General features: G+C 48.8%; 1 protein-coding gene across 15 annotated transcripts in view; it reads right to left on the bottom strand.

Annotated features, from left to right (window-relative positions):
- Window positions 1–433: 433 nt before the first annotated feature.
- Window positions 434–26,656, bottom strand: part of Dati (zinc finger protein datilografo) — a 56,339-nt gene continuing 30,116 nt past the window's right edge. For 4 of the 15 annotated variants that reach the window (XM_076902103.1, XM_076902094.1, XM_076902105.1 and 1 more), the window contains 10 exons: window positions 14,335–14,528; window positions 10,368–10,397; window positions 5,023–5,182; window positions 2,916–3,128; window positions 2,561–2,683; window positions 2,314–2,451; window positions 1,688–1,885; window positions 1,023–1,243; window positions 743–896; window positions 434–585 (listed from right to left, as the gene is read on the bottom strand). In XM_076902103.1, coding sequence (XP_076758218.1) covers window positions 464–585; window positions 743–896; window positions 1,023–1,243; window positions 1,688–1,885; window positions 2,314–2,451; window positions 2,561–2,683; window positions 2,916–3,128; window positions 5,023–5,182; window positions 10,368–10,397; window positions 14,335–14,528 — 1,553 coding nt within the window. In that variant the 3' untranslated portion in view covers window positions 434–463. The remainder of the gene's footprint in view (window positions 586–742; window positions 897–1,022; window positions 1,244–1,687; window positions 1,886–2,313; window positions 2,452–2,560; window positions 2,684–2,915; window positions 3,129–5,022; window positions 5,183–10,367; window positions 10,398–14,334; window positions 14,529–26,656) is intronic. The other 11 variants (XM_076902095.1, XM_076902096.1, XM_076902093.1 and 8 more) reach the window with 11 other exon arrangements.

Below are 26,656 nucleotides of genomic sequence, written 5' to 3'. Positions count from 1 at the left end.
ACTCTGAAAAAGTGGGACCCACCGACGAGTCCCGTTATTGGAATAATTCGTTTCTACTGCTGAGACAGGAGTAATTTCGCGGATGACCACACTTGGACGTCTGTGCTCGAACCGACGTAGAAGACGATAAACGGTTGCTGACGGTTTATCGTCGATGTACGCCGACGTTCTTTTACACGTTGTCAGAGTTACCGATCATATCGTCGGCCTTCCTCTTGACACCACGATCTTCAGGATGCTGCTGCTGCTGTTGCTGATGTTGTTGCTGTTGCTGCTGCTGCTGCTGCTGCTGTTGTTGATGCGGGTGAAGACCGATGCTAGACGATCCCTGCTGCTGTTGCTCGTTCAGCGTTATCGAACGGTCAATGTTCTGAAGTGGTTGCTGATTGAGTCGTTCGGTTTGCTGCAGGCCCGTCTGCTCTGACGTCCAAGGGGTCCACTCGTCTCAGTAGTAACTGAATTTTCATGGTTGCTGATTGTTCTGCTGATTGACGACGTGCTGGAGAGTGAAACTTAATGCTCGAGGATCACCGTGAAGCCTCAGGGCCTGTTCTAATCGCTGCTCTTGCAATCGCAGCGCTTCCCCTGTGGATCCGTAAATCGTCATGATATAGAATCGGATCTAGCGAAATATCTCGCCTAGTCGGGGAAGAAATCATTCGAATCCACTAAACGCGGCAATCGCTCGAGGTTATCTTAAGGCTAACATTTTCTAATTGCCATCGGATGGGTATATACTCACCAAGGTCAGGCGGTAAGGTGTCTTGTTGAGACATCTGTTGGTTCGTGTGATGTCCAGGCATGCCAGAGGTGCTACCACCGTTATGTTGTCCCAAGTGATGTCTCACGTCTCCGCCAACCGCTGAACTGGCCGCGGCCGCTGCCGCCTGCGACACCTGATCGAAAAATCCGATCAACGTTCGTTCTTCGATGGAACGTTTCGCGATCACCGACGAATCTCGATCGAAATGGAGCAAACGTTGGATCTATACAATGCACGCGAGAGACTATAATATACTTACAGCCAATCTGAGCGCGGCTTCGGCTTGAGAACGCAGTAAGGCTTCCGCTTGGTGCATTCTCAAAGTCTGTTCTGGTCCAGTTGCTTGCACTCCCTGTTGCTGCGGCCCCGTCGAGCCTTGCGCGCCACCGCTCATGTCGCCGTTGTTTCCCATCCTCATCGCCGCCGCCAGAGACGCCATGTCCACCGGCGACAGATTCGGCGAGACCGAATTTTGCAAACCTGTCGATCACAATGGCGATTTCTCATATCCATCCGCGATACGCGATAACCTATCGAACCGGCTCGCGTCGGTTCGATCCTACTTCTTCACTCGTCCAGGTTGAGATGCGATCGAACGATCCGCACATGGTCATCTCCGTCGCAACGTCGTTCGAACAGTGTATTATTCGGATCGATTTGTTGGAGGTTTAAGATCGAGGGGCGCAACTGGTATAGGCGTTGGAGATAAGAAAAATTGTTGCGATGGAAAAACATAATTGTAAATCAAGCTTTTATCGGCTTAATAATTAGAACGAATCCACCGTATCTCTTCCCTCGAGCGGCATAGCGCGTCTCTTGATAAGAACGGTATCGGCGGCCTTGAACAAGTCAAGCGTGTATCGCGCGGTACTTCTGTTGATCGATCGATTCGCGAAAAACAGATTGCACAGCGGCGATTCTTACCAGCTGACACCGCGGCGGCCATCACTGCCATGCGTTGCTGCTGCGATTGCATCTCGTCGTGGTATTGTTGCGCGGACCCAGGCTGGCTTCCCGCTCGCAGCATCTCGCTCAGCTTGTTTCCGCTTGGCCCTGGCGACGCCATGTTGTTATTGTTGTTATTGTTGTTGTTGTTCAGCAGACCGGTACCTGCGCAAAAGTCTGCTCTCGTTAGTATACTTGTGCGACGTGTTGCCAGTAGAGGTGCGTGTGAAGTCGCGCTACAAAATTACGTTCTAGTCGGTAATTGTCATTAATCGATATATAAAGAGACACATAGAATAGACGAATATAAAACGGAGCGAGCTGAGCGTATCGTACGACAAAATTACTCACACAAGAATTCATAGATGATTTATTTTACTCAGATAAAGTGTAATAATGTTTACTACAATAACTCTCGTTGCGGTTGCGAAGAGCTCGGTGGTCACTTAAAGTGTATAATGATACATTTCAACAAACGTGTACTAAAGAAAGGTTTAGAGGTACGGTGTTAAGATCGATTACTCTACGATATCCACGACACATTACTCTAACGATTATTCCAGACGACCATTTGCAAGAAGACGAGGAACAAGATCGTAGCGTACCAGGTTCACTACCGGCCGACGATAACCTTCCGTTTCCACTGCTGCTGTCTGAATGAGCCGACGGCGAAGGACACATCGGTGGTTGTTGCAAATTTTGAGGTCCGCCAGGTTGGCTTCCCAACACACCCAACCCCGCACCTGTACACGAGAATCGTACCAGTCGTTACACGCACGTTATCATCGTACTCTCACCGGTTCTAAACGACGACGACGAACGTGAAATGTATTACGATAACTTTCATCATACCTAGACTCGAGGACGCAAGGATTTCTCTCTCCCGCCTCTCAGCGGCGGCGCGACTTAAAACGTACTGCGCCGCGAACTGATGCTTCGGGTCCATTCTCATGTGCTCCATATGACTCAACAAACCTTAACAGCAAAGCAGAGCGGTCTCGATAGAGTTTTTGGTTAGTATCGGGAAGCTCGGTCGGTAGAGAGCGAACGAACATTCGATAACGTACGGGATTAAGAAACGGTGAAACGTAACGTAACGGTGTAGAAGAGTAACGTAAAGTAACGAGATCGATAACAGATGAAAAGTAATCGTATGATTGTACTTTGTTGTTAATTACGATTGCTTCAAATAGAAGATCATACTTACCGCTTTCATGAGTGAAGACGGCCTGGCACACCGAGCACGGCCACATCCTGAGGCTTGTGCTAAGTTGACTGGTCTCAGGATGGCAGGCCAGGTGTTTCCTAAGACTACCCTCGTTGACGTAGTGTTTTCCGCACACTGGACACGGGTGGTTGGCGGTCCGTCGCTTCGCTAGGTAAACCCCGGCAACGGAGGTTGTGCAGTCAGCGGAGGGAACAATAGGGCGACACAATTTCAAGGTCAATGCTAAGCAGGATAAAGCTTCCCAAGGAACGAAAGCCACCTCCTCCATCATTATCATCATCATCATCATCATCATCATCATATCATCATCATATCATCATCATATCATCATCATCATATCATCATATCGTCATATCACCATCATATCATTCTTATTTATCATCCTCCATCGTTCTTTCTTTTTTTTTCCCATTATCATCACTATCATCTTCATCATTATCATCACCACCATCATCATTATCATTATCATCATCACCATCATCATCATCATTATCATCACTCTCCTCCTTCTCCTTCTCCTCCACCTCCTCCTCCTCCTCATCCTCATCCTTCTCCTCCTCCACCTTATTTCTCACGCATTCGCGTGTACACACGCGCGTACGTACGTCGACATTCCAGTCGACCTCGAAGGCGAAGGGAGAATCCTTGCAGACACGGATAGCCGAGGACCAGGAGAGCACTGACCTCGGACGCACCGCGCGCTGCTTCTGCCGTTGCTGGCTCCCTTTCACGAGCGAGGTCGTCGGCCCAAAAACCAAGATGCACCACGCACGTACGCGCGCTTGCACGCTTATAGACGCACAAAGAAAAGTTCGACGAATCGCAGTCATTTTCCCTTTTCCTCCCCCTCGTGTGCTCTCTCCACCCCACGTTTTATTTTTCACCCACACTTTCATTTCATTCTTTACATATATACATGCTCGTATATATGTATACGTGTGTACAGGTATCAGTTTCCCCTTCGTCACTCCGGCTTTTTTTTTTCTATCACTTTCGGTCGTCCTCGTATTCTCTTTTTTTTTCGGACGGAAAGCTCTAGCGTTACGTTTTAACGATGCGTTCGGACGAAAAATGGGTTACCTTAGGTCATTTCTCATCGGGTATGACGAAAAACACCAGGTCGATACTCTGGCACTGTGTCATATTTTTTTTCCGTTTACTTAGAAAATGATGGAGGAAACGAGACAGGACGCGTTTCGAAAACGGCATGCGGTTTCGTAAAGAGATTCTCATTGACTGGCGCACGTCCGCGCTTGTCGATTGTTCTTCTCTGTACGTCTATCTATGTATGCCCACACACTTAACAGAACACGCACAAAAGTCGGAACGAGACACCCTTTTGAAGCACCGGTTTTATATTAGCGAATAGTAGGTACGCAAGTATTAGTAGGTGAGTGCGCTAAGTGCTACACCCCCTTTTTCCGTTCAGCGAAACAGTACGAAGAAGTGACAGGACAATGTGTGCATATCGCCCGCGCCAAAGCAAGTTTCTTAGGTGGGGGATGTGAAACGTACTTAAATGCTAAGGACGAACCACCCCTCGAGTCTCGAGGAGAGCGATCGTTCCACCTCTCTCGCTTTCTCTCTCTGTTTTAGACTTACTCGCAATTAAGGCACCCTCGTTACGTCTATCTCCGTTCTTTCTTTCTCCTCGAAGGAATTCTCGTTAGCTGGTGTTAGACAGGACGGACATAATCCTCGGCAAAAGTCGGAGACCGCGAAGAGGAACCGATCGTAGAGCCGACCTCGAGCCGAACCCTTGATAGATATCGAGGCTATCGAAAAACGGAACATTTCTAGCGATTATATTCTCATCTCTATCGCATTTCTAGATCGAAGAACGCGCGTTCGTCGTGATCTACGCGATCGTTCCCCTCCGTGGTGTCCTGGAGACAAAGCGCAGAAGGTTCGATTATCCCGTCGATTGCGGTCGTGCGTTAGTCGAAAGATGGAAGAACCGTAGTAGCGTTAGTGCGTAAGAGATACAGAGAAGAGGTGTTCCCATGTACATGTAGGATAGAAAGCAAGGAGAAAGAAAGAGTGACACGGACGAAATCGAGGGTGCTCAACTATCGTAGATACTTACTGGCAACGCCGGAGGCATTCGGGTCCTTGTGAGTGTGCTTCATGTGCTCCATGAGAGCTTCGCCACCGAGGAAGAGTTTGTGGCAGACAGGACAGCTGGTTGCGTTCGGGCCGCCGATCAGGGCGGCGTGTTGCTGGAACACAACACGCTGTTGCAACTCCTTTTTTGGGGGCCGGAAGAAGAGGAACCGGAAGCAGGCACACGCGGCGCACCAGGGTAGAGAGCCGACCCACAGAATACCACCACAGAGTCGCGAACCAGAAGCGCAGGACAGGCAGCGCACAGAACAGAACGATTTACCAGTGAGAGTTAGGGCACCGATTTACCGCCACCATTGACTATTTATTTTGCAAAGGGAATTCACCTCGAGTGTCTGGCAAAGAATTACTTTTATGGAAAGAGCTCGTGGGCATCGATGAAGCTGTTGGTGTAGGACTGAGGGTGGAAGTTGAATGGGTTTCGCGTGTTTCGACGAGACAATTCGATGGGAGCGTGAACGATAGGGGATCAACGGGACGATTAAGGAAGATGTGTAAGGTGGAGAGGAAAAAGCAAAGCCCAGACAGGCGAATGTATATAATAATAGCGTGAGGTCTGGAGAACGATCGGACGGACTACGCGATCAAGAAGTATTCTGTGGTGGTTGAAAAAAAAATGAAAAAAAAAAAAAATGGAACAAGAAATATATATATAAAGAAAGGAAAAAAGAACAACAACAGCTTTGGTGGATCATGGATCTCCGATTGATCTCGCACGACCTCACAGATGAACGGGAATGCAAAGCATAGATCAAATGACTAGCTACTACGACACAATTACGATGGCCTTTGTTGCAGTCATTGTTTCGTTCGTCGATTCTTGCAACATGTAACACTCCATCCGACGGAGGATTATGATCGACGAACCAACAAAGGCCATCCTTTAAACAGATAATATGAAGAGTAATGAACGAAATTCGACGTCCTCATTGCAAGTATCTGTCTCCGTCATTGGCGACCTCGTATCGAGACAATTTCGCGGTCGTATCGTTTTTGATCGTTTCTTTTTTCGATTGCATTTTTTTTTTCGTTACTTATTTATTTTTTTGCATTTTGTTTCCTTATATCTCTCAATTTATTTCTCTCTCTTTTCTCTCTCGCACACGCGAAGGTCGGTTATACGCACACGAGGCGGTAGGGGCACGCGTCGAGGAAAAACATGGCGGCCAACCTTGCTCGAAAGAGTGCTTAAAACGGAGAGAAAAAGAATACGAAGAGGAAGGAAAGAAGAAGGAGAAGGTGGGAGGAAGGAAAGGCTAAAACGAGACCAGACGGCAATGACCGCAAAGTTTTGGGGTCTTTACTCGCCTCGCCCCTTCCTTTCTTCCTGCCTACTCTACTCCCCACCCCCTCGACTTCGATACACAACGCATCCTTCTTTCATCTTTTTTTTCTTCTTCTACTTCTTCTTCCTCTTCTTCTTCTCCTCCTCCTCCTCCTCCTTCTTCTTTCTCCTCCTGCACTCCTTCTTTTCCTTTCTCATCGCGTCGAGTCGTCCTTCTCTCTTTCTTTCGGTTGTTTTTTTCTCTCCCCCTTTCCCTACCTAACTTTACCGAACCGACTCGTACCCATCTTTTCTCCCGGACCTGGGATAACAGCGATCGAGTTGAGGCGATCAACGAACGGAAGAGAGCCGAATCTCGGGCAGGACCAGTTTAAAATAACACCAGACGTCGTCGGCCTTACTTTTTAGTTAGCCTTCTTCTTCCCGTTTACTCCCACCACCCTCAGCCCCCGCTACGTACACGACCTACGGTTCTTTCTTAACGAGAACAATCTTCACCGGTTATTTACCGTAGCTATCGTCCTTTCGAATACTTTTTTTTCCTAATCCTATGCCGGGTTACAACGCCATTTCGTCTACGATGGTATCACAGACGAAATGGATATCGCTCAGGATGGCTGAATCGATATATCCGGGTTTTTCATAGCCTTTCTGTTTCTCATCGATTTGTCTAACTATTTATCGATAGATATTTGCGGTTAAAAAAAAACGAACGATCGTGATACTTTCGTTACTTCGCTACGCTTGGTCCAGCCGTACTTCCTTGACCTTGGCTAACCGACGCAGAACCCGCTAGAGATGATGTCAGTGAAAGAAAAAAAAACGAGAAAAAAAAAAAACGATGGGGATAGATGAAGAAAAAACGGGGCCAAAATAGTGGGCAGAATGGTCGACGGTAACGTGTGTGCCAGCGTCAATGAACCCCACGTTTGGAGGGTCCTTGCCCTCATCCCCGTTTCTCGGCCATACGCCTGTTCTCCACTATTTTTTTGCTCGTCGAAACACCCACGTTCCTTCGCGTCGTCGTGTTCTTGTTCGACGATAGGCGATATTCTTTTCAAGGCACGCCCCCGAGCTGTTTTCGCCGGGCCAAAGGCCCCGGCGTCCTTCTTTCTTCCCGGACCTAGGCCAATCTCGAACCAGTTGAGCCGACACCGCGAAGAAGATGCTGGCCGTCGACGTCGTCGGCGTCGAGCGGTGTTGCTGCTGCCGCTGCATGCAAGTTATTCTCGGAGGGAGGCTGCGGTCCGTAGGTTCGACGCCCCGACCTGGCCCAACTGGAAAAAACCGGTTTCTTCGTTGCGCTTTTCCTTTTTTGCCTGCATCCTCGCTTTTTGCACCGCGAATACCTCGACTCTCCTTCTGCCAGCCGTTCTCTTTCTCTCCGTTCGTTCTCGGTGTCCGGCGTCCTTGTCTCGCCTCTCTTTCGCCTGGCTCGCTCGTCTCTTCTCTCCTTTCTCTTTGCCCCGTACCTCGTCGAACTCGGTGCACGGGAGAGTGGATGCAGCGTGGGCGAATCCCCAAGGGACTTTATGATTCGCCGTGACCAGATTCATCTCTGCTCGACTGTACGTGGCTCTGCTTGCAGCCGAGCCCGTGCACACCTCTATTCCTAATTCCACGCTTCCTGATCCCTCGAACAGGCTCGACGCGTTTCTAGATTGCGGCTTAGCGTTTCTACCAATAATCCTGATTGTGGGAGTGCTACGCTTTATTCCCCTTACTCGCGCCGTTTTCTTTCACCGTCTTCTCGAGCCGAGCTCCGAGTCCTCCACTCTTTTTAGCCCCGTTCGCTCGCGTCTTCATCGTCCTGTTTGCCATCGCGACATCGCTCGTATCCACTCCACGACGATACCAATAACTATTTGCCCGGCGAAACTTCTTTAGGCGTACGGAGCGGGTTCGGGTCAGGGAGTGGCGTAAAAAGGAAGTGGGTGTGAGCACACGAGTAGCGATGCGTGACGCTGGGCTCCGTGGAGCCATTTTGTGTTCGCAGAAAAGGGACGATCTTCGACCGAATCGAAGAAATTAACGCTCTCGACCAGCGTACGTCCTGTGTCCTATTTGTTAACGTCGCTGATGCATCGATCCCTCGAAACGATTCCGTTTTATCCTCGCATCGTCCGCGTTATCCTTCGTCCATTGTCCTCTTGTCGCGGAAAGACATACTTTTTGGTCTTCCGCTCGCCTGGATGGTTCTCGAGTCTCGATAAAAGAACCGTAAAAATTGAGGTGGGACCGCGAGGGTCCTTCTCTTTTCTCGCAGCAAAGCGATAAAATCCGAAGGTCATTCTCGCGGCGCGCAATTCTTTTCGCGTCATTTCTCTCTTTTTTTTCTTCTTTTTTATTTCCCCGCCGTCTCCTTTCCTTGGTTTTTTTAGCCGCAACGAGGCCGCGAGCCTCGCCAGCAGACAACCTTCGTACGATACTCGGTTACACCAACAAACGAAGTCTGTGAAAGATATTCGTCGACCGGTTGTCTCGTTCGTTTAATCTCTCGGTTCATCGCCGGTGCACGGGAAGAGTTCATTTCGCAAGCGCGAGAAATTGTTTCGTTCTCTAATTAAAATCCTTTCTGCGAGGCTTTCTTTCCTTTGTCGAAGGGAAAGTCCGTAAACGACGATGACGTTTCGTCGCGATTGTTCGGCTCGCGTTGAAAAAATCTCATTTCAATGTCGCTCGAGCAGTCGCGGTCGAAAAAAAGTGCGTTGAATATTGAATGGAGGCGAAATAATCCGCGGCGGGACACGCGTGATTTCTTTCATTAGAGGCTCTGTGGATTTCGCTCTGTCCCCCTTTCTCTCGCGTCCTCTCCTCTTTCGACCGCCTATCGCATATTATTCCAGGCCGACGCCGTTTTTTTTTCGATGTATCACGCGCTGGTAATCCGCGGGTTATGCGTGTCCAATCACCCCCGAGGAGCAAGGAAATATTGTAGGGGAGGGGGCGATGGAAAAAAGTAACTACCCGGTAAAGGGTTGAGGATGCAGCTTCCCCCCATGTTATGCCAATAGCAGTTTCGACGCGACCCTCTGGCGCTTTCGTTAGTAGGAGAGCGAAGGAAAGAAAAAAACGTCGTAGGGGTGTCGCACAATGGGCAGAAATCCCACCCCAGCCGAATCGGCGCGGGAATGATTTCATTAGGCCTCGCTCGGCGATGGAGCGCGTACGCGGTGGTGTACGATGGCGAAAGAGAGAGGTGGGAAAAAAAAAACTGGGGGGCCCATAGGGGCGGGGACTGTGCAAAAAATTAATATCCGCAAAGGGGGACCGGAGGAGGCTTGCGTGGAAAAGAAAAGAGAAAAAAAAAGAATATGTCGGAACAGAACGAGAAGAGATCTTGCTGGAACGCTGTCGGGACGGTGGAGCTTTTTCACGTGGGGTGGGTTTCGAGATCGATGAGCCGCGGAAAACGTCGAAACTGCAGCACGCGAAAGAAGCGTCGGGCGGAGAGAGCTGGTCCAGCTCGAGAGGCGTGTTCCGCCACGAAAGGCTGTGCTCCAATTTTCTATTTTAACGCCGTAAAAAGAGGCGAAGTATTAAATCCTTCTGGAGGTGCGCCAGACAACGATGTTTACCGATGAAGGAGGTTAACGCGGATACGTGTTTGCCACGCGGATAGCAGGGAGGATCGCTTAGCGCGCGATGGGAGATCGTTCGATCAGCGAGCGGAGGTGTAGTGGAATAAAAATAGCATCCTGCATCCTATACCCCAGGTGATCCGCGGGTTCGATCGAAGGACGACTCATTAGCGTAGCAATTCGCAAGGTGTTAAACAAAACGCGGCGCGCGGTTACGGAGACGAGCGAAGTTTATGGAGCGATAAGATCGAGAAACATGTATTTCTAATTTCCTCTGAATCTGATTCAGTTCAGGAAGGATCGATCGAAAAAGGAACGACTCGCGATTTCCTCATTACTATCATGGACAATGAATTGTGAAATTTTGTAAGCGTAATCGACAAAATTACACCCGAAAGGAATTCCCATGGGCTCACCCGCATTATGACCCGATCATTTTACCTTTAATCGTTGCCATGGGTACTTGGAACACTGCGACAAAGAGAGACCAGCATGAAATGAAGATCAATTTGCATTAATTCGAGACAATTAAATATCGTTTAGAATCAGTTGCATTTTTCAGAATGCCCACACTCCAACGTCCCTTGCTCGATACAAAGAGTGAACAAGCGTTTCGACGGTGCTTTCTTTTTTTAACGCGCGTTCATACGAATTCACGGCGGTCTCCGGCGACGAAATTTGGACACGCGATCGTCAAGCTAGACACGTAGTCGTCGATTGTCGAAAAACAAAAAAAAAAAAGAAAAACGCACAAAATTAGAGAGGGGAGAAAAAAAAATTATTAAAATAACGGAAAGCAAGTTAAAGAAGCAGCGCAAGTGAACGCGCACGTGGTTTTTAGAACACGGAATGAATCCCCGTGGCGAGGAAAAATAAATCTAATGGCTAACGAGTTTTTACCGAGCCCCGCGCTTGGGCAATTAAGAAGAGGGGTGAGAGAGGGGGGCTCGATGGGGAGACCCCGGAGGTGAGTCGGAAGAAGGTCGAAGGTACGAGAAAGTCCGCCGGCAGAAAGGGTTGTATCGTGTTGCACGACATTCAACCCTTGTACCGGTAAACTGTACAGATAAATACGAAGGCTCTGTGCCACGCGAAAGTGGGTAAGAGAACGTGACGTGGAGAAGCAGCGAAGAAAAACCAGACACGGGCGAGTTCGCAGCGCTTTTGGAAAATTGTGTTGGATAACTCGTCGTCGCGTTGGAAATGCACACGGTCGAGACACGGGACCCGTCCTCGTGGTCGATCATCGACGCGACTCGATCGAAAACGTCTCCTCGCGTTCCCTCATCCCCGTCGTGATGATCGTCCCTTTAACGTGAACTTTCCGAACGTGTAAAGCTCACGTGAATTCGAAGAAACATCGACTCGTACGCCCGACAGGCTCGAAACAAAGAAAGGGATAACACAGTTCATAAGACGCACGAAGGAAGCGCAGAGGGAGGAAATCTAAGTTTCTACGGCTGGCTACCGATCGTTCCCTACAATACATTTACGCTGCTGCCTATTATAATATTGTACTCGGAGTGTATTGTCTTTCTTGGTCGGGATAATGTTTCGCCGACACGCCAGGCCTCGACCCAGAGTGTAACTCTTTCATTTCCCCTTTCTCTCGCACTTGCCACCTTTTCTTGTCTAGCTCCGTCCTCCTACTTCTCTCTTTCTTCTCTCTCTCTCTCTCTCTCTCTCTCTCTCTTTGTTTTTCCTTCTTTTTAAACAACGATTCATTAGCTATCAGAGTAGTCGACGAAGGGATGGGCTAGATAGCCTGGAAATAGCGAAAACAATTTCAAGAAATCTGCCCCGGCGAAAATTCGATTAGCCGCGCAAGATGAGCTATCTCTCTCTCTCCCTCTCCATTTGTTTCGTTTCGTTTCGTTTCGTTTTATTTTCCACCAGGCGGACCGACTCTGTTTCTGTCGCGCTGGCTGCTTTTAATTACTTCTCCGCGCTCTTTCGCAAGATCGTCTCTCTCCGTGTTCGTGTCTCGTGTTCGTACTTCTTCTTCTTCTTCTTCTTCTTCTGCTTCTACTTCTTCTACTTCTTCGTCGTCGTAGTCGCCACCGCCGCCGTCGTCGTCGTCGTCGTCGTCGTCGTCGTCGTCGTCGTCTCCTTGGTTTCTTTTCATCCACGACTCGCGCGTTACAAAGATGCGCGCTGGACCCGGGCTACTTTTAACTCCGTCGCAGTTAACTCCCCTCGCGCCGATACCAGCCGCGAGGTCTCGCGTTATTTTATTAAACCCGTTGCCCGTGATTTCGCGACAGAGGCCAGTTTCGCGTGCGTCTGCACCAGTCTAAGTAGGCGGCAAGTCGGATGCCCGAGGACGGGGTTCACCCGGGAGATTTATCGGGCCGCGGAACTGGGGAGAGGGATGGTAGAAGCCCGGAACACTTTAGCCAAGGATTAACTTTCAATTAGAGGATCCTGATGAGCGGGGCGTGGTGAAAGAATCGATATTTATCGCCCAGGAGACGGCGTGTAACGCGGATTATGGTCGCGTGGCATTTAGGACGCACCTGATTCCGCGTTTCGTTTCGCAAAATTCCCGTTACACTCGGTTAGCTGGTGTTCGATGATAGAGAAAGAAAAAAAAGGGACTTTTCTGTTCAGCTTCTTCTCAGCTGAGAAAGTAGATAGTGGTTCGTTGAACGTCCTGCTGGTTGGCTAGGTGTGGGCTAAATTAATTAGATTTCGCGTTATCCCGGAGCCACCCAATGAGAGATCGGCAGGTCGACATTGGTTGGGATGCCAGTCGTTTTGTGCGTTTATCGCGGCATTAATGGTTAATCCGTTGGACTGTACCGCTTCCTCGTTTAGATCGCGTACAGAAGGAGATCGGCAGTTTACGACTGGTTACGCAACATGCCTGGTCTAATTGGCCGGGGCAAAAAGAACCCGATCGGTTTTTCACCGCGGCGAAAGAAGCGCGAGAAGACAGCGAGGAGAAACAAGAGGAAAAGACTGAGTCACGGACGGCTCGACAGATGCCTTCCCACGTTTTTTCGTCAAGACATGTGCCTGGCGCGGCGAAAGGGTTGAGAAATTCAGTTGGCCGATCGGGGCCGGCAAAAAACCACCCCACGGTACAAGATTCCTCTGGTAATCGCTACGTGCTGCGATTCATCGCTAGGGGTGAATTCGATTAAGTGCCTGGGGGACGCGATCTTTTTCCCAGATCATCCGATTTTTTTTTCGCTCTTTTCATCTCTCTCTCTCTCTCTCTCTTTGCTTCTTCACGGTCGACTTTCGTGCTTTCTCCGTTGTCGCGCGAGAGCGTTCGTTCTCCACGCGAGACCGACAACGTCAGTGGACATCGATCGTTCGTCGGGTACGACGACTCTCGTGTCGAGATTCTCGAGTCACCGCTACATTTCTCTCTTCCCCGAGAAGCGACGTCGAGACTCGCGTAGATCCTCTTGATCGTTCGACGCGAAGATTGCAGTCACACGACACCAGACGGATCTAGCGACCGGTAATGGGCGATATAGGATGAAGGCGTGAAGGCTGGCCCTGTATCGCTCTGCGAACTCCCGTTCAAAGTTCGAAGCGGCGGCTCGTCGATGAAAAAAAAAGAAAAAAAAGAGAAACAAAAAACCACAACCAAAGCAGTCCCAAGCGTTACGAAGAGAACCCAGCAGAATGATCTAAGCTACCGTTAGGATCTTTCTCTATTGTTACGACACACACCAACAGCACGCGGGGACTGTCGTCGAGTTACGTGGCACCTTGCGAACCTCGGGAGCGAAACTCTCTGCACGGCTTTTAACGCGACGCGCTGGTTTTACGATCACGGTCAGAAACGAGCCGGAAAATGAATCGTGGCGACTCGATGGAGGGCACAAGATCCTCGCGAGATGGGTGTAGAAGACCGTGCATCGAATTCTCGCGTCCCGTGAAGATCGAGAGCCAGTTAGCTGGTGTGCCGTTGCCGCTGTTGCTGCTTTTGTCGATAGTTCTTGCCTCTGGCATTTAACGAAGCTACGCAATAATGATCGATCGTAGACAAAAAAAAAGAGTAAAGGATAAAATGGAAGCCTATCGTAGATAGGATCGAGTCTGCTGACAGAAGTTATCCGGACAGAAGCGTGACCCGCCACCATGTGTGCATTCAGAGAAACGTGTTCCGTACCGCGCGGAGGAAATAACGTCTAAACAGCGTAAATACATGAGAATGTATCGTCGGATAGAAGAGCGTATCAGCGGATATATTTGGCAAGTAACAGTACTACGGATAGAATATGCGTATAATCGTACGAGTTGACATCGCACGTGTTACAACCGTCTGATTGATTTCTAGACTCGGTTCTCCGGATCTTTCCGACCATGGTTTCGATTTATAATCGTGTGCGAGCACCGCGTTAAGTAGCCAAAATGCCTGTTGTTGTTGGACGTCGGATTTGGTACATACATGACTGACCTTCGACGTGTGGGTACGAAGGCTGGATTCTGTGGCGAAGCCTTTGCCGCAGATGTTGCAATGGAACGGCCTGTTCTTCGCCCGTTCCACCTGGGCGTCGTGATTTCGTAGGTGTTGCTGTAAATTCGACAGCTGAATGAACGCCCGCCCGCAATCCGGTAGATGACACTTGTACGGACGTTCACCTGTAACAAGAAAAATTAATCTCGCACGGAAGATCCACGATCCGCTAGCGCAGATACGCTCGTTGTCGATCGAAAAATATTGGGACGCGCTCGGTTTTCACGATAATTGGCCGTCGCGATGTCCCCGTAAGCGTGAACGAGTCGCGAACGGCCGATTAATCGTGGAAACGCGCGGCTATTTCGTATATATATGTATATGTATATATATATATATACACGAGGAGGACACGGGACGAGACGACGGAGAGGTTAGCGGTTGAATTACCTTTTTTTTCCTTTTTTTTTTGTCCCTCCCCTTTTTTTTCCTCCTACGGGGTAACGCGCAACAGGTATCAGCGGGCAGATTTAGGGATGAGCGTAAAAAATGCCACTCGTTTTAAAACGACCATTAGAGGCGGCGTTTCAACGGGCCGTGACCTGCGCTCCGGTTTAAAACAATGAACGCGCGTATCCGTTTGCTGATTTCGTCCCATCTTTCCCGGCGATGCGTATTAATCGTGACAGCTGCGGTCCGTTCGCAAGTGGAGCTATCGCTTTTATCAATTTTAATCTAGTCTATTACGGATGCCCGTGTTAATGAGATAGGTACCGGCAATTTTCGTTACTCGACACGTTCAGTATTTATGCAAATTCTTCGTTGATTATTTCACAAGCCGATTAATATTGCATCCGGCGTGTTAGCGCGGGGAAATATCTTGGGAAATATTTGATCCGTCCCGTCGATTCGCGTTAAAGGTACACGGTGGCTCGCGATCGTTGCAATTTTTATTGCGCTTTTCCGTCCGCCTCGCCCGCCTCGTCGAACGGGCTCTCTATTCTAATTCCCACGAGCGATTGGCTCAATTTAACTTTTATTAATATCGACATTCTTCCCCCCGGTCCTTTTTACCCCGGGCACTCTTGTTCTTTTTGTTCTCTCGCATTTTTCTCCCTCCACCTACCACCACCCCTTCTCACTCCTTCTCTCTCTTTCTCTCTCTCCCTTTACCCCTCTTTCTCTCCAGTTCCGGCTACGCTTCCTTTCCTCCCGGCGCTCGATCGCGATTCATCTTTTATTCAAACCGATCGAACCCTTAATGAAAATAATTCGAGGTGTTCCTCGCCGCAGCGTTTTTTAATATCTCGCTGGTGTTATTCTTGTAACGGCGGACGAGTCGAATGTTTCAGAACGGGTGCACCAAAATGGCCTGACTAAGCGTCGGGGAATCGAAACGCGAGGGCAACCGTGCACGCGGAGGATCGTAAAAATCGAACGGACGGGGAGGATTAAGACGGCGGGTACGCGGGACGGGATAACTTTTCAATGAACTTCGCATCTGTCGCGCGAGATTCCCATGACGATTGTGTAGTATCTTTCTTATTAATGTCGCGACAGCGGGGACTGTGTAAAATATATCTATTACACGATGTTACGCGAGGAACACGTCGACGCGTGTGCTTCTCTTTTTAGCGGCGGAAGGAACGTGAGGGACGAGAGGACGCGAAAGAAAATTCGAACGACGGAGGAGGCGGTTCGACGCGAGATTGGAAAACGCTGCGTAACGACGTAGCAAAGGTTGCGGAAGATACTTGTAAACTATTACTTTTACGAGCTTTACTTTATCATTTTTATCAGCTGGACCAGGCGTCGTTTTACGGGACGCGTTTATTTAGAAGCCGTGTGTATGCGCGCATAAAATTTTATCGTGTTTGCAGTTACTCGAAACACGTCTGTTCGGTGCACTCGCGTGCGAATCTGTCGGTGATATGCTTTCTTCGAAGGACCTTGGAGAGTATTAGTTACGAACGCGAGCGATGGAGAACTTTGCTGGCCGTCGTTCGTTCTGTGCAAAAATTGTTGGACGATCGTCCCTGAACGACGCAGATATTCCTCGATTCGGATCTTTCTTTCGATTTATAGACGTTGCTAACATTCTTGAATCGGATACAAAAATACATCGCTTTTTCCAGATATTCGAACAATCGCACGGAACATTTTTAAATAACCTTTATAATTAAGTTCTTTCACGCGATTTAAAGATTCATAGGTAGAGAAAGAAAGAGAGAGAGAGAGAGAGAGAACAATGGTATCGATAGGAAGGGGACGATTAATATCTTAGAATCTATCGGAGACTCGGAAAAGTTATATTAAGTTGAGGAATTAGCATCGACTAATGTTATGAGCACGTGGAAGAGTTAAGATAAGAATCGTACGTAAAAAGCAGCTCATTGTTAGTGGCACTCAAAGTCATTCTACTCGAGTACCTGCGCGAGATGAATTGTCACGCAACTTTAGTCGATTATAAAGAGATCAATCTCCATTAATTATGTATAATTACAGAAGACAAAAATAGCAGATACACGTTGGGGAGTTTCGCTACAAGCTATATCGTACGCCTCAATTACGCGCAAGAGTTTAAATATTTATGAACGGTAACGAGTGTAGGTAGGAATCTTACACGGTAATTATCCAGGCGCATCATCATCTGATCTTCCAGATATTAACCGGCGAAGGTTAATCATTAAATGAACCGATATAATTCCGTGTTAATGAACAGTCGTTGGGAGTTTGATCAACGCGTCCCGATTCTCTCTCGGTGGAAAATAAAATTTAACGCCAGGTAATTGCTTTCAATTTGGTTAATCGGGGGAACGATTATTCCGAGGTTTTTTCTTTCAGAGGGAAAATCCACCGGCGGTAGATCGATGCGTGTTCCAACCGCGGGGCGTTCGTACCGAATGCTCTTTTCACACCTCTTCATTTAATGCCTTGCCCCGTGTATCTCTCGCGGCGGCACTAAACATGCATCGACATTAAATTTTGCTTGACGACCGTAATTCCCTGACGGTGTATAACGTCATTACATTCATCACCTACACTAACTCGGAATATCAAATGAGAGTGGCGATATATTTGATTATTTGTCAGTGCGCGGCGGTTTCGCAGGCGCGTGCGTTTCCACTCGTTGCACCCCGCCCCCCCCCCTCCTCCTCCCCTTGGGTTCCCGCTGGAAAATGCCCGGCACGTTTTTCTCTCGGGCACGACCAGTCCGCGGCGCGTGTGCACCTTTTTTATCCCCCAGCGGTACGCCTCGTCGTCCACTCGTCAAAATCACCGCCGTGCTTGCAAAAGTGGACAGAAAGCTTGGAAAAAGCTGCTGGCACGTGGTCGAACGTGCGAGTATGTAACAACTTGGATACGTTTCTCCATCTCTCTCTCTCTCCTCTCTCTCTCTCTCTCTACCTCTCTCTACCTCTCACGGGCTTTTCTATCCGGACTCTGTCCATCTCTTTCTCTTCGTTTCTCCCTCTGGCTCACTTCGATGCTCGTACGTACTCTCCCTCCCTTTGCAACCCTCTTGCCTCGTCCGTGGAAACGACGAGCCCCCTCCGGCCTCGTAGCACCGACCACCCAGCGGCCCTCCACGGCCCACTACACGTCCACGGCAGAAAATTAATGTCCCCTGCAATCCATGTATAATGCATTCGCATTTCGTTGAACGAACAAATGAACGCACCGCTAGAAAATTTACGTCCTATCTCTCTCCCGTTCTCCTTCTCTCTCTCTATCTCTCTCCCTCCCTCTGTCCCTCTCATCGTCCTTCTCTTTCACTCTCGAGAACACGCTTTCCTCCAAGCCTCTCATTCTCTCTCTCTCTCTCTCTCTCTCTCTTCCTTCTTCCCTACGCGCAACAACCGTCCTCGTCGTCCCTTCGTTCGCTTCTCTTTCGCCGGTTCGCCTGTCTTTCCCTCGATTTCTCCGCGTTCTCCTCTTTGTTTCTCCCGTGCGATTTTGCGCGTGTGCAACAAGCCGGCTCTGTCCAACCAGTCGTTGCACACACGCTGCACGGCTCTTCCCCTGGTCTACCACCCGTACCCGCCGCCGCCCCGCGACCCGTCCCTCTTTCTCGCCGTTTTCCCCTCCATTCCAGTTTGCCATCATCGAAATTCCGGCTGGAAATCATTAAATTGCACGCACTCACACGCACGTGCGTTGTGCTTGCGCCGCGATGACCTCGTCTCTCTGCGCTCCTCTCGAGCGTTTGCTCGCCACTCTTTCTACCACCCCCCATACCCCCTCGCTCTGTCTATCTTTCTCTCTCTATCGCTCTCTCGTTCTCTCTCTTCCGCACTCCAGAGAATTGCTCGTCGAGCTATTCACACGAGAGCGGTACCTTGAATTTTGCGACAAGAGGGAGGGCAAACGCATAGTTCGCCAGGGAAAAATTGGGGATGAGAATGCTGCGCCCAGCTGGCTGGAATGTTTGTGTATCGCGATGATATTTGTCGGCCGTGCGCCCCTCCCGGTCGATGACGATTTTTCGCGTTCGCCTCGTCGAGCAAATCCGGCTTGGACGATTCGAGGGAAATAAAACAAGGCGATTTTTCGAACGCCCCTCCCGGGAACAGGGTGGATTTCGTTCGAATTTTCGTGGAAATTCGCGGCGCACCGGACGGCGGCGAGGACTGCACGGGGTTCGGTTGGTCTCGTGGAAAATTTACGAGGGACTGGCGCAACGTTGATTACGTTAACCTTGGTTCTGTCGGAAAGTATTTTCGGAGGATGATGTTACATTCATTTTCGTGCTAATTAAAGTACGCTTAGCCGGGATTTGTTCCGGCAAACCGGCCAGTTTAAGAGTAATTTAACATCGAATGTGGATTAAAAGTAGAGCACGGAGAGTGATCTCCGATAGATTCTATTAATTTGCCTCCGCACGCCGGAATTATTGATAGCGTTTTGGGGGGCGACGATATTCCGATCGCCGGGAAGAAGCAATCACTTAGAGCGATATAAAAAGCCATCGATCAACCCTTAATTACGTCGTTCGATTCGTACGTATTAATTATTCCGATGGTAATGCAGAATCATTACGATTCTAACAATCGAATCAATGATTACACTGCCGTGGGTTATTAAACAAATTACGGTAATGTAACGAGTCGAATCGCTCTCCCGTGCTAACTCCGGTTGGCTCGCTTTTATACCCGTTTTATCACTATGATTATGGACGCTGTTCTTCGGGCACGAGGTGCTCGTTACTATTTTCCTTCCGCCCGGTACCGCTCGTCTCTTCTTATTCCGTTACGATCAGCGTCCAACAAATCACGTTCGTTTTTAACAGTTTTCTTGTTTTCGCGATCGGTCGCGGGGTTGCCTCGGAGGTTTCCACGGTTTTCTCAACCGTAACGGAGAACAGTGGCTGGTGGGATCGTGTCGCGGGACTCATCGATCGCGAGTCGCATCGAAATTTATCGAAAGAAAGTAGGAGCATTAACGGCTGATAGAATCGAAATTTATAGGCTTTGAAATGATCGCGAAAGCAGCGTTAGCGGGCGCGTTCGTTGCGCCGTATACCGTGTATTGCGTTAGGAGAACGCGTTACCAGGCGCATAGAGAGCGAGTGGGCCAGCTAGAGAGAAGACGAATGGAGAGAGAGAAAGAGAGAGATAGAGATAGAGAGAGAGAGAGAGAGAGAGAACGCGCGGGAGAGAGAACATCCCTTTCTCGAGCAATGCAGCCGAGCGTTTCACGCATGCATGGAAATCATTAAAATAAAATGGCCGATAACAAATGACTGTTGCAAAGAGGGGAGCCCTCCCGCTTGGCGGCCATCTTGGTTCACGTGACCGTCATCCGGGCAACCACGGGCACGCCACGCCCCTTTAATGATTTCTACCCCCTGGCGAATGTGCCGCGCGTACGTACGTGCGAAATTTCACGAGTGTACGTGTATGTGTGTGCGCGTGTGTGTGTGTGTGCGCGCCCATATCCCTCCGTATACGCGATGGTACAGTCATCATCAGTAGTCTAGGCCAAATTGCCCCGGTACATCCTCTTCAAAACCTAGTGGCGACCATGGTAACGGGCACAGGGCACGTCCCTTTCAGCCGGTTCGATTCTTTCGATGATTCCTTCGATAAGCCGTGTATTCTTCGAAAATGTTATGCTGGTGTCAGTTCGCACGACCGCGAATCGATGAGAAAGTTTTGGGCGCAATCGTTGCCGGAACGGCACAGGTACGAAAACGAGCGAGGCTGAATATCGCATTTGGAAGGTGAATGATTTCAAAGCCGGATCGTATCCGATACACTCTCAAGCCGTTTTGTCCGAAGCACGTTGCTGCTACTCAATACCATTTCCACTAACCCAGGGAGCTCGCGTCGAATAGCAAGGTCTAGCAATCTAGGTTCCTAGATATCTCCGAGAACGATTACGGACAAACGTGCCGGGAGTGTTTGAGAATCGTCGAGTGGCAGACGTTCAGCTATCGCCGGCTCTGTCCATAATCGATATTCTTGTAGCTCGCGTTGTTCGAATCATCGCAGGCAAGTTTTCACCGACTTTCGGTGAAACTCTGCCCCCCCTCTTCGAGGATCGACGATCGGAACTGTCGCTCCTCGTCCATTTGCTGGGTTTCGCACCGTCGATGATTCCACAAGATATTTCGGAAGGTTCCCGTCCGATGCCGATGGTGGAACTCGTTGTGCCGGTTGGTCGCGTCCTACGCGGGTGGAACATTATTTGGGCATATGGTAGCTTCTTTCATCTCCCTTGCACTTTACCCTTTCAAACCGTTTCACCTGCCCCGTCCGAAACTCTTGATCGTTTCTTTTTTCCTTTTTTTTTTTTTTGTTTCCTTTTCAACCGATACCTTTGCTTTTTTCTTCTGTTTTCAGACCGCCCAGAGGGAGCGCACGGGGTCGCTGACCTTCTCTCTCGTCCTGTGGTTTACTTTTCCCTGGTTATAAGATCCACGAATCATTTTCGCCGATTTGTCACGCGATGGCCCACGTTCCTCCCTTCGACGCACACGCGCGCGTCTTCGAGCGTCTCCCGAATCGGACGTTTAAGTGCAGCCTGCCAGGATCCTCGGGCGTACTCCCTGTCTTCCGCCTGTCGAAGCGTTAATTAGCAAGAATTGTAGGTACGATCCGAGTGCGGAAGTGCAGCCTCTCTCGCGTTAAACTTCCTTCTTTATTTCGTCGTTCGTCGCAATTTTTCGTTCCTCCGCCGTTTCTTTGCGCTCCTCCGGCAAGTGGAAGCACTAATTTCGGGGCTTGGTCATTTTTCTGGCGGACTTAGCCGGGCATAATTTATTCCCGATGCCTGATGAGACCCATTGTTGCGGCGGCGTGGCTGGTTCTCGGCTTGAACGGGGTGAAAACGAGCCAAGGGGGCCGTCGTCGTTGGACGAGGGGTTGGGGCGCCGTCGAGAAAAACGGACGAGAAATTATGTAAGATACCGGAAGGAAGGAGACTGTACACGGCACACCAGGACCCTTGTTCTGGCACATCCGTCCGATCCGTGGTAACGATCGTTCCTTCTGGATGCAGGACAGGATCTTGGTCCGTGCCTCCCGACGGCGATTCACGCCACTTAACGGGCATTTCGTCGAGACCTTTTTTCGCCCTCCTTCTCCGTCCAACGGCGTCATCGCGGAGGCAACGGCAGACTTCGGGTCATTAGGCAGATGGGGGTAAAAAAGGGGTAAAAATTAATGTCTCAGAACGAACGAACGAACGTTCGGCTTGTCGAGTGGTGTGGTAGCTAAGTCCTGATGGCTCTCGCGTCTTTACGATTTTTCATCGCGAGTCATTTGTTCGACGCAGAGAGAAAGAGAGGAGCCACCATCTATCCTCCCCGCAGGAATTAACACCAAGTTACGTTCTCTGCTGTTTCTTGGCTGTTACACGTTGAAATTCAGATACCATCGGAAGGAGAAAACCCGACGCGAACGAAGGGAGATCTAGATTTAATCGTTCGTTAAGCCACGGGGTAAAAACGTAGAAAACTCGTCGAAGATTTCGAACGAGGTCACCGAACAGATAACCAGAACCACCCCATCGCGGTGATGGAACACGAATGAAATCCTCCGACTGCTATTGACAGGACCAAGATCCTCAATGACGAGCTCGTTTCTGGCCTGTCGACGCACAAAGAACCCCGATGCGAGGCTTTCTTTCCGCGCGGTCCAAGATTGGGCACAAAGGGTTGCGCGGAGGGTGAAAGTGTGGCGAGCACGTTCCCCCTCGTCCATTTTTATTCGCAACGTTTTAATCGTGTCTCTCTGTCTCTCACCCCTGCGAGACTGTCGTTCGTTTACGAGCGTGTTACCATCTTCTCTTCTTTTAATTGCGCTCGAATTTAGGGAACAGAGCCGGGATCGTCCCACATCGCGAGCAGAATGTCTCTCCACTCGCGGCCGTTTCAAGTGCCCACACGTCTCTCAGAGCCTGTTTCCTCGGCGCGGAGGTATCCTGCTCGCATCGGTGTGCGAACCGTATAACTCGAGCAGTGCACACAAGGCTGCGCCCAAAGTTTCTAACGTAAGACGGCCTGAGAGCTGTTCTCGTATGCCGTATGGCGTTCTGCGCTGCCTCCCACACATGCCGTGTAGAAAGTTTACTAGATGGAAATCTATATCTTATTTTACGGCCGGCTGTGTTCAATATTCTTGACCCGCCGGCCCGACTCGCCGATATAAATGGTCAGCGTAAATCTTCTCTCCTCTCCCGGGCCTTCTCGAAGAGGAACGCGGAGGAACGAAAGAAAAAAAGGAAACAGAAAGGAATAAAGGCAGAGCAAGAGACGAAGAAAGGAAGCGTGGAGTATCGCGGGCGTATAGAGCAGGTATCGACTCGGTTAGAGGATCAATAGCCTTCTAAGAATTTTTATCGCGACTGTAATTAGTAGCGGTTTGTGTCGGTAATCGTAGAGGCAGTCGTTTTGAGAAACTGGTTTCAGAATCTGGTCTAACACTACGTGTCATCGAGAAAGAACGCAGATATATCAGAGAGGCCGGGGATAGTTGATACATTCTGCAGTTTTCGATTCTTTCGCCGTTCTTTTTCCTCCCCTTATTAATTACGCCCGATGAAAAATCCGCTAAATAATATACTTTGGTCTTGTTTACGCGTTGCGAGTGAAAGTTTGAAAAACCGTGACAGGTATATTCTGCGCGAAAAGAATGTTAACTTTATTGATTCAAAACGGATCAACTTGTCTCATTATGGGACCAGTCGATACGATCTTTCCATTAAAATTCTACATTGTCGTTAGAGCTTGACCAGGCCTTCGATAATAAATTTTGAATATATACGCAATTCGCAGTTCGCCCGGATTATTAAAAATAGATTGCAATATTTTATCGCGCCCCGTTCTTTCGGTATAAATTCGAACTATTTTCCAATAAAGAGGCGAAGGAAATCCGACTGAAAGTAGCTGGGGCCAGTTAATATACTCTAATGTATCAACTTTCCCTAGACGACGATATTATTACAGGAACAATTCTACGCGGAGAAAAGTGAAGCATATAAATAGTTAAGAAAACGAGGTTATCTTCCTTTCAAATGACGTAACGTGTAGCCAAACTAATTCAGAGTATGAAGTTTCATACACTGTCTCTGTACGAGTTCCGAAATCGACGCGAACATTTGCTTCTCCAAACAACTAAGATAATTAAATAACGTCCGTTAGCGTACAATTTCGTACACCGTGGTACACTGTCGCGTCAAAGAATTGTTTCCTACGCATAGGTTAGTTCGATTAGGCTAACAAACGTCGCGAACATTTCTTCGTATCGACGAGCCTTCGACCTTCCCCACTGCATTTTTTATTTGTCGCGTTCGAAACGGCAAGATTTAATCGTCGCACGATCTCCAAATGTTTCGCACGGGAAACCAGCCACTCGAACGTGTTAAATTAAGAACGCATTAAAACACGCGCGAAGCTCGAACGTACGTGGACGTAAAAGGAAGAAAAAAGAAGAAAACAGGAGAACGCGAGAATGATAATTTAATGACGAGCGACGTGAAATTTGTTTGCGCGAAATTAATGCGCTCGTGGCGAGGGAGCACGAAGTATCCTTAACCTACAGACCGGTTCTGCGGTTGAAGCGTGATCGTGCAGTCCTCGTTGAAGATCGTACCTGATTTTGTGCAAAAAGTCGCTTTCGTGCCAGCTTAGAAAGTCAATCTAGATTTTGTAGACCGTTTGCTACATGCGAGTATACATTAGATAGAGAACTGGTATGAAGCGAGATTACAGCCTTCTGGTGGTACGCTTACACGTATCGCGCGTGTATCTTGTCTTTACCTAGGCGGGAATACTTTTTTTTTCTATCCACGCCGAAACATTTGTTCGGCGATGCCCCGATGAATATTTTCCGGCGTTCTCTTTAGCCGTGTCGTTCTCGTTTCTCGTTCGAGCGCTTGGCGAACTCTGCCCGTCTTGGTCCCGAAAGGGTTCGAAAAGTAAGTCAGTAATGCGAGCCAGGGGGAGGGGGGGGTGAAGTTTCGTTGGTTCCAAGGGTCGAAAGAGTCGCGTCTCTTTAAGAATTTTTAAACGATTCGACGTCCACCCTTTGAAACGTCTCGCGCCATGCTTCCTCACGTTGAAATAATAATCGCGAGTCCCGTTTGAAGCCGCACACGGGTTTCAATTAAGATATCGTCCCGTTTTTCGTCCGTGGCACGGTTCAGCGATGAATTTTCGCGGCGATCGAGTCCCGGCGAAAAATTCCCGTCGATTTTACTTTTTACAGTACGAAGAACACTTATTGCTCGCGAATGCATCTCGGATTCTATTCTATATCAGTAACGCGCGATAAGATAAGTCGTAGAAAAAATCACTCTCATGGCAACAATCTGAGGACGTACAGCAGATTTACGCGCTTTTGAAAAACTAATAGCTCGATGAATATCGCGGAAAGAAAATATTCATCACAGTTTTATTTAACAATTCCTCGTTTCACGTCCGATTATTTGCCTGCATTTCTTTCTCTTTCCTTTTACGATCGTCGCAGCCTTTTCGTTTCTTCACTACGAAAAAAATGTAATTCTTCGACGGTTAGAAACATTGTTCTTCTTGCATTGTTCTCAAGTTTGCGAAAAATTGCAATCGTCCAAATGATTCTTATTGCGTGGGTGTTTCTTTGTACCATGGCTTGTCATCGTTATGGAGTGTGCCTGTCGAAAATGTTTCAAAACCACGAATTGTCATCGAATACGTTTAAAAAATCGATCGAAATAGACAGTCGCTTGTTCCTTGCACGAATCTATCAACAAGGCTTGAGCAAACATCTCGCGAAGCGAGATTACTTATCTCGGATCACAAACGGTACACAGTGACAATAGTGCGCGCGATCGTTGAAAGGTGACCTTAAAAAAATGATGTGTCATTTTCGCTTGAATGCACTTATATCCGTTGCAATGACTCTCGATCAAGATGAACGAAAAAAAGTAGAGGCGCGCTTTGAAAGGGGACGGTGAAAAGACGGCTATCGGGTGGCATTGACTAGAATTTCGGTCGACAAGAAACGAGAAAGGGGGTAGGAAAAAAGAGGAGAGGAAGGTCAGAAGAAGAAACAAAAAACGAAAAAAAAAAAAAGGAAAGAAAAGAAGAGTAGGTCGAGTAGAAAAAAGAAGCGTAGGCGTATCGTCGAGCCATCCCTCGTGCAGAGGCCGGGGACCCTATTCAAATGAACCCTCATGGAAAAAATGCATCGCCGCGGAAGGGTTCGTAGAAAATTAGAATAGACTCATTGGTTGCCCGTCTATGCATACGCGGCATGACTACGTTAATTTTCTGGCAGGCCATACGGTATCTTCAACTTTTAATTATCTTTACCTTTTACCTTTTAACGGTTTAATTGCCTTTCTCTCCGCTATCGGGGAACAGAACTTTCTGACCGTTACTTCTTCTCGGTACCCTCGACTTCTGACGTCTCCTACTCGATCGTTTCGCCGTATGTGAACGCTAACCGATCGCAAAGGAGAAGAGTTCACGGTTTACGTTTCCCGTCCTGAATTTAAGCTAATTGATTCCGTCCAACCGAGATACAGTGTTCCAAGGGGTGCGCAACGGGTAGCCAGGATTAAGTGGCACGGTTTTGGGACCGTAATTCCGCTCGTAACGTCTCGCGCGACGCGTTGTAACGTTGCAAGGTTACGCGAGCAGCGAGTTCGACTCTTCTTTCGCGTTCGTTCGACTTTTTTCAATGAACTCGATCGATGGGGTATCGAAATACGAATGTCTTGGTTCTAAAACATTTCCACATCGCGGTCGAACCAGCGTTCCCACAATTTTGATACAGCACGAGTAATTTACGATAGCTACGCGCAAACTAATATTAGGATTAATACA

Source organism: Xylocopa sonorina, chromosome 9 (assembly GCF_050948175.1).
Source record: "Xylocopa sonorina isolate GNS202 chromosome 9, iyXylSono1_principal, whole genome shotgun sequence".
NCBI lineage: Eukaryota > Metazoa > Arthropoda > Insecta > Hymenoptera > Apidae > Xylocopa > Xylocopa sonorina.
Note: the sequence above shows the minus strand (reverse complement) of the source record. Positions and strands in the feature narration are given on the sequence as shown.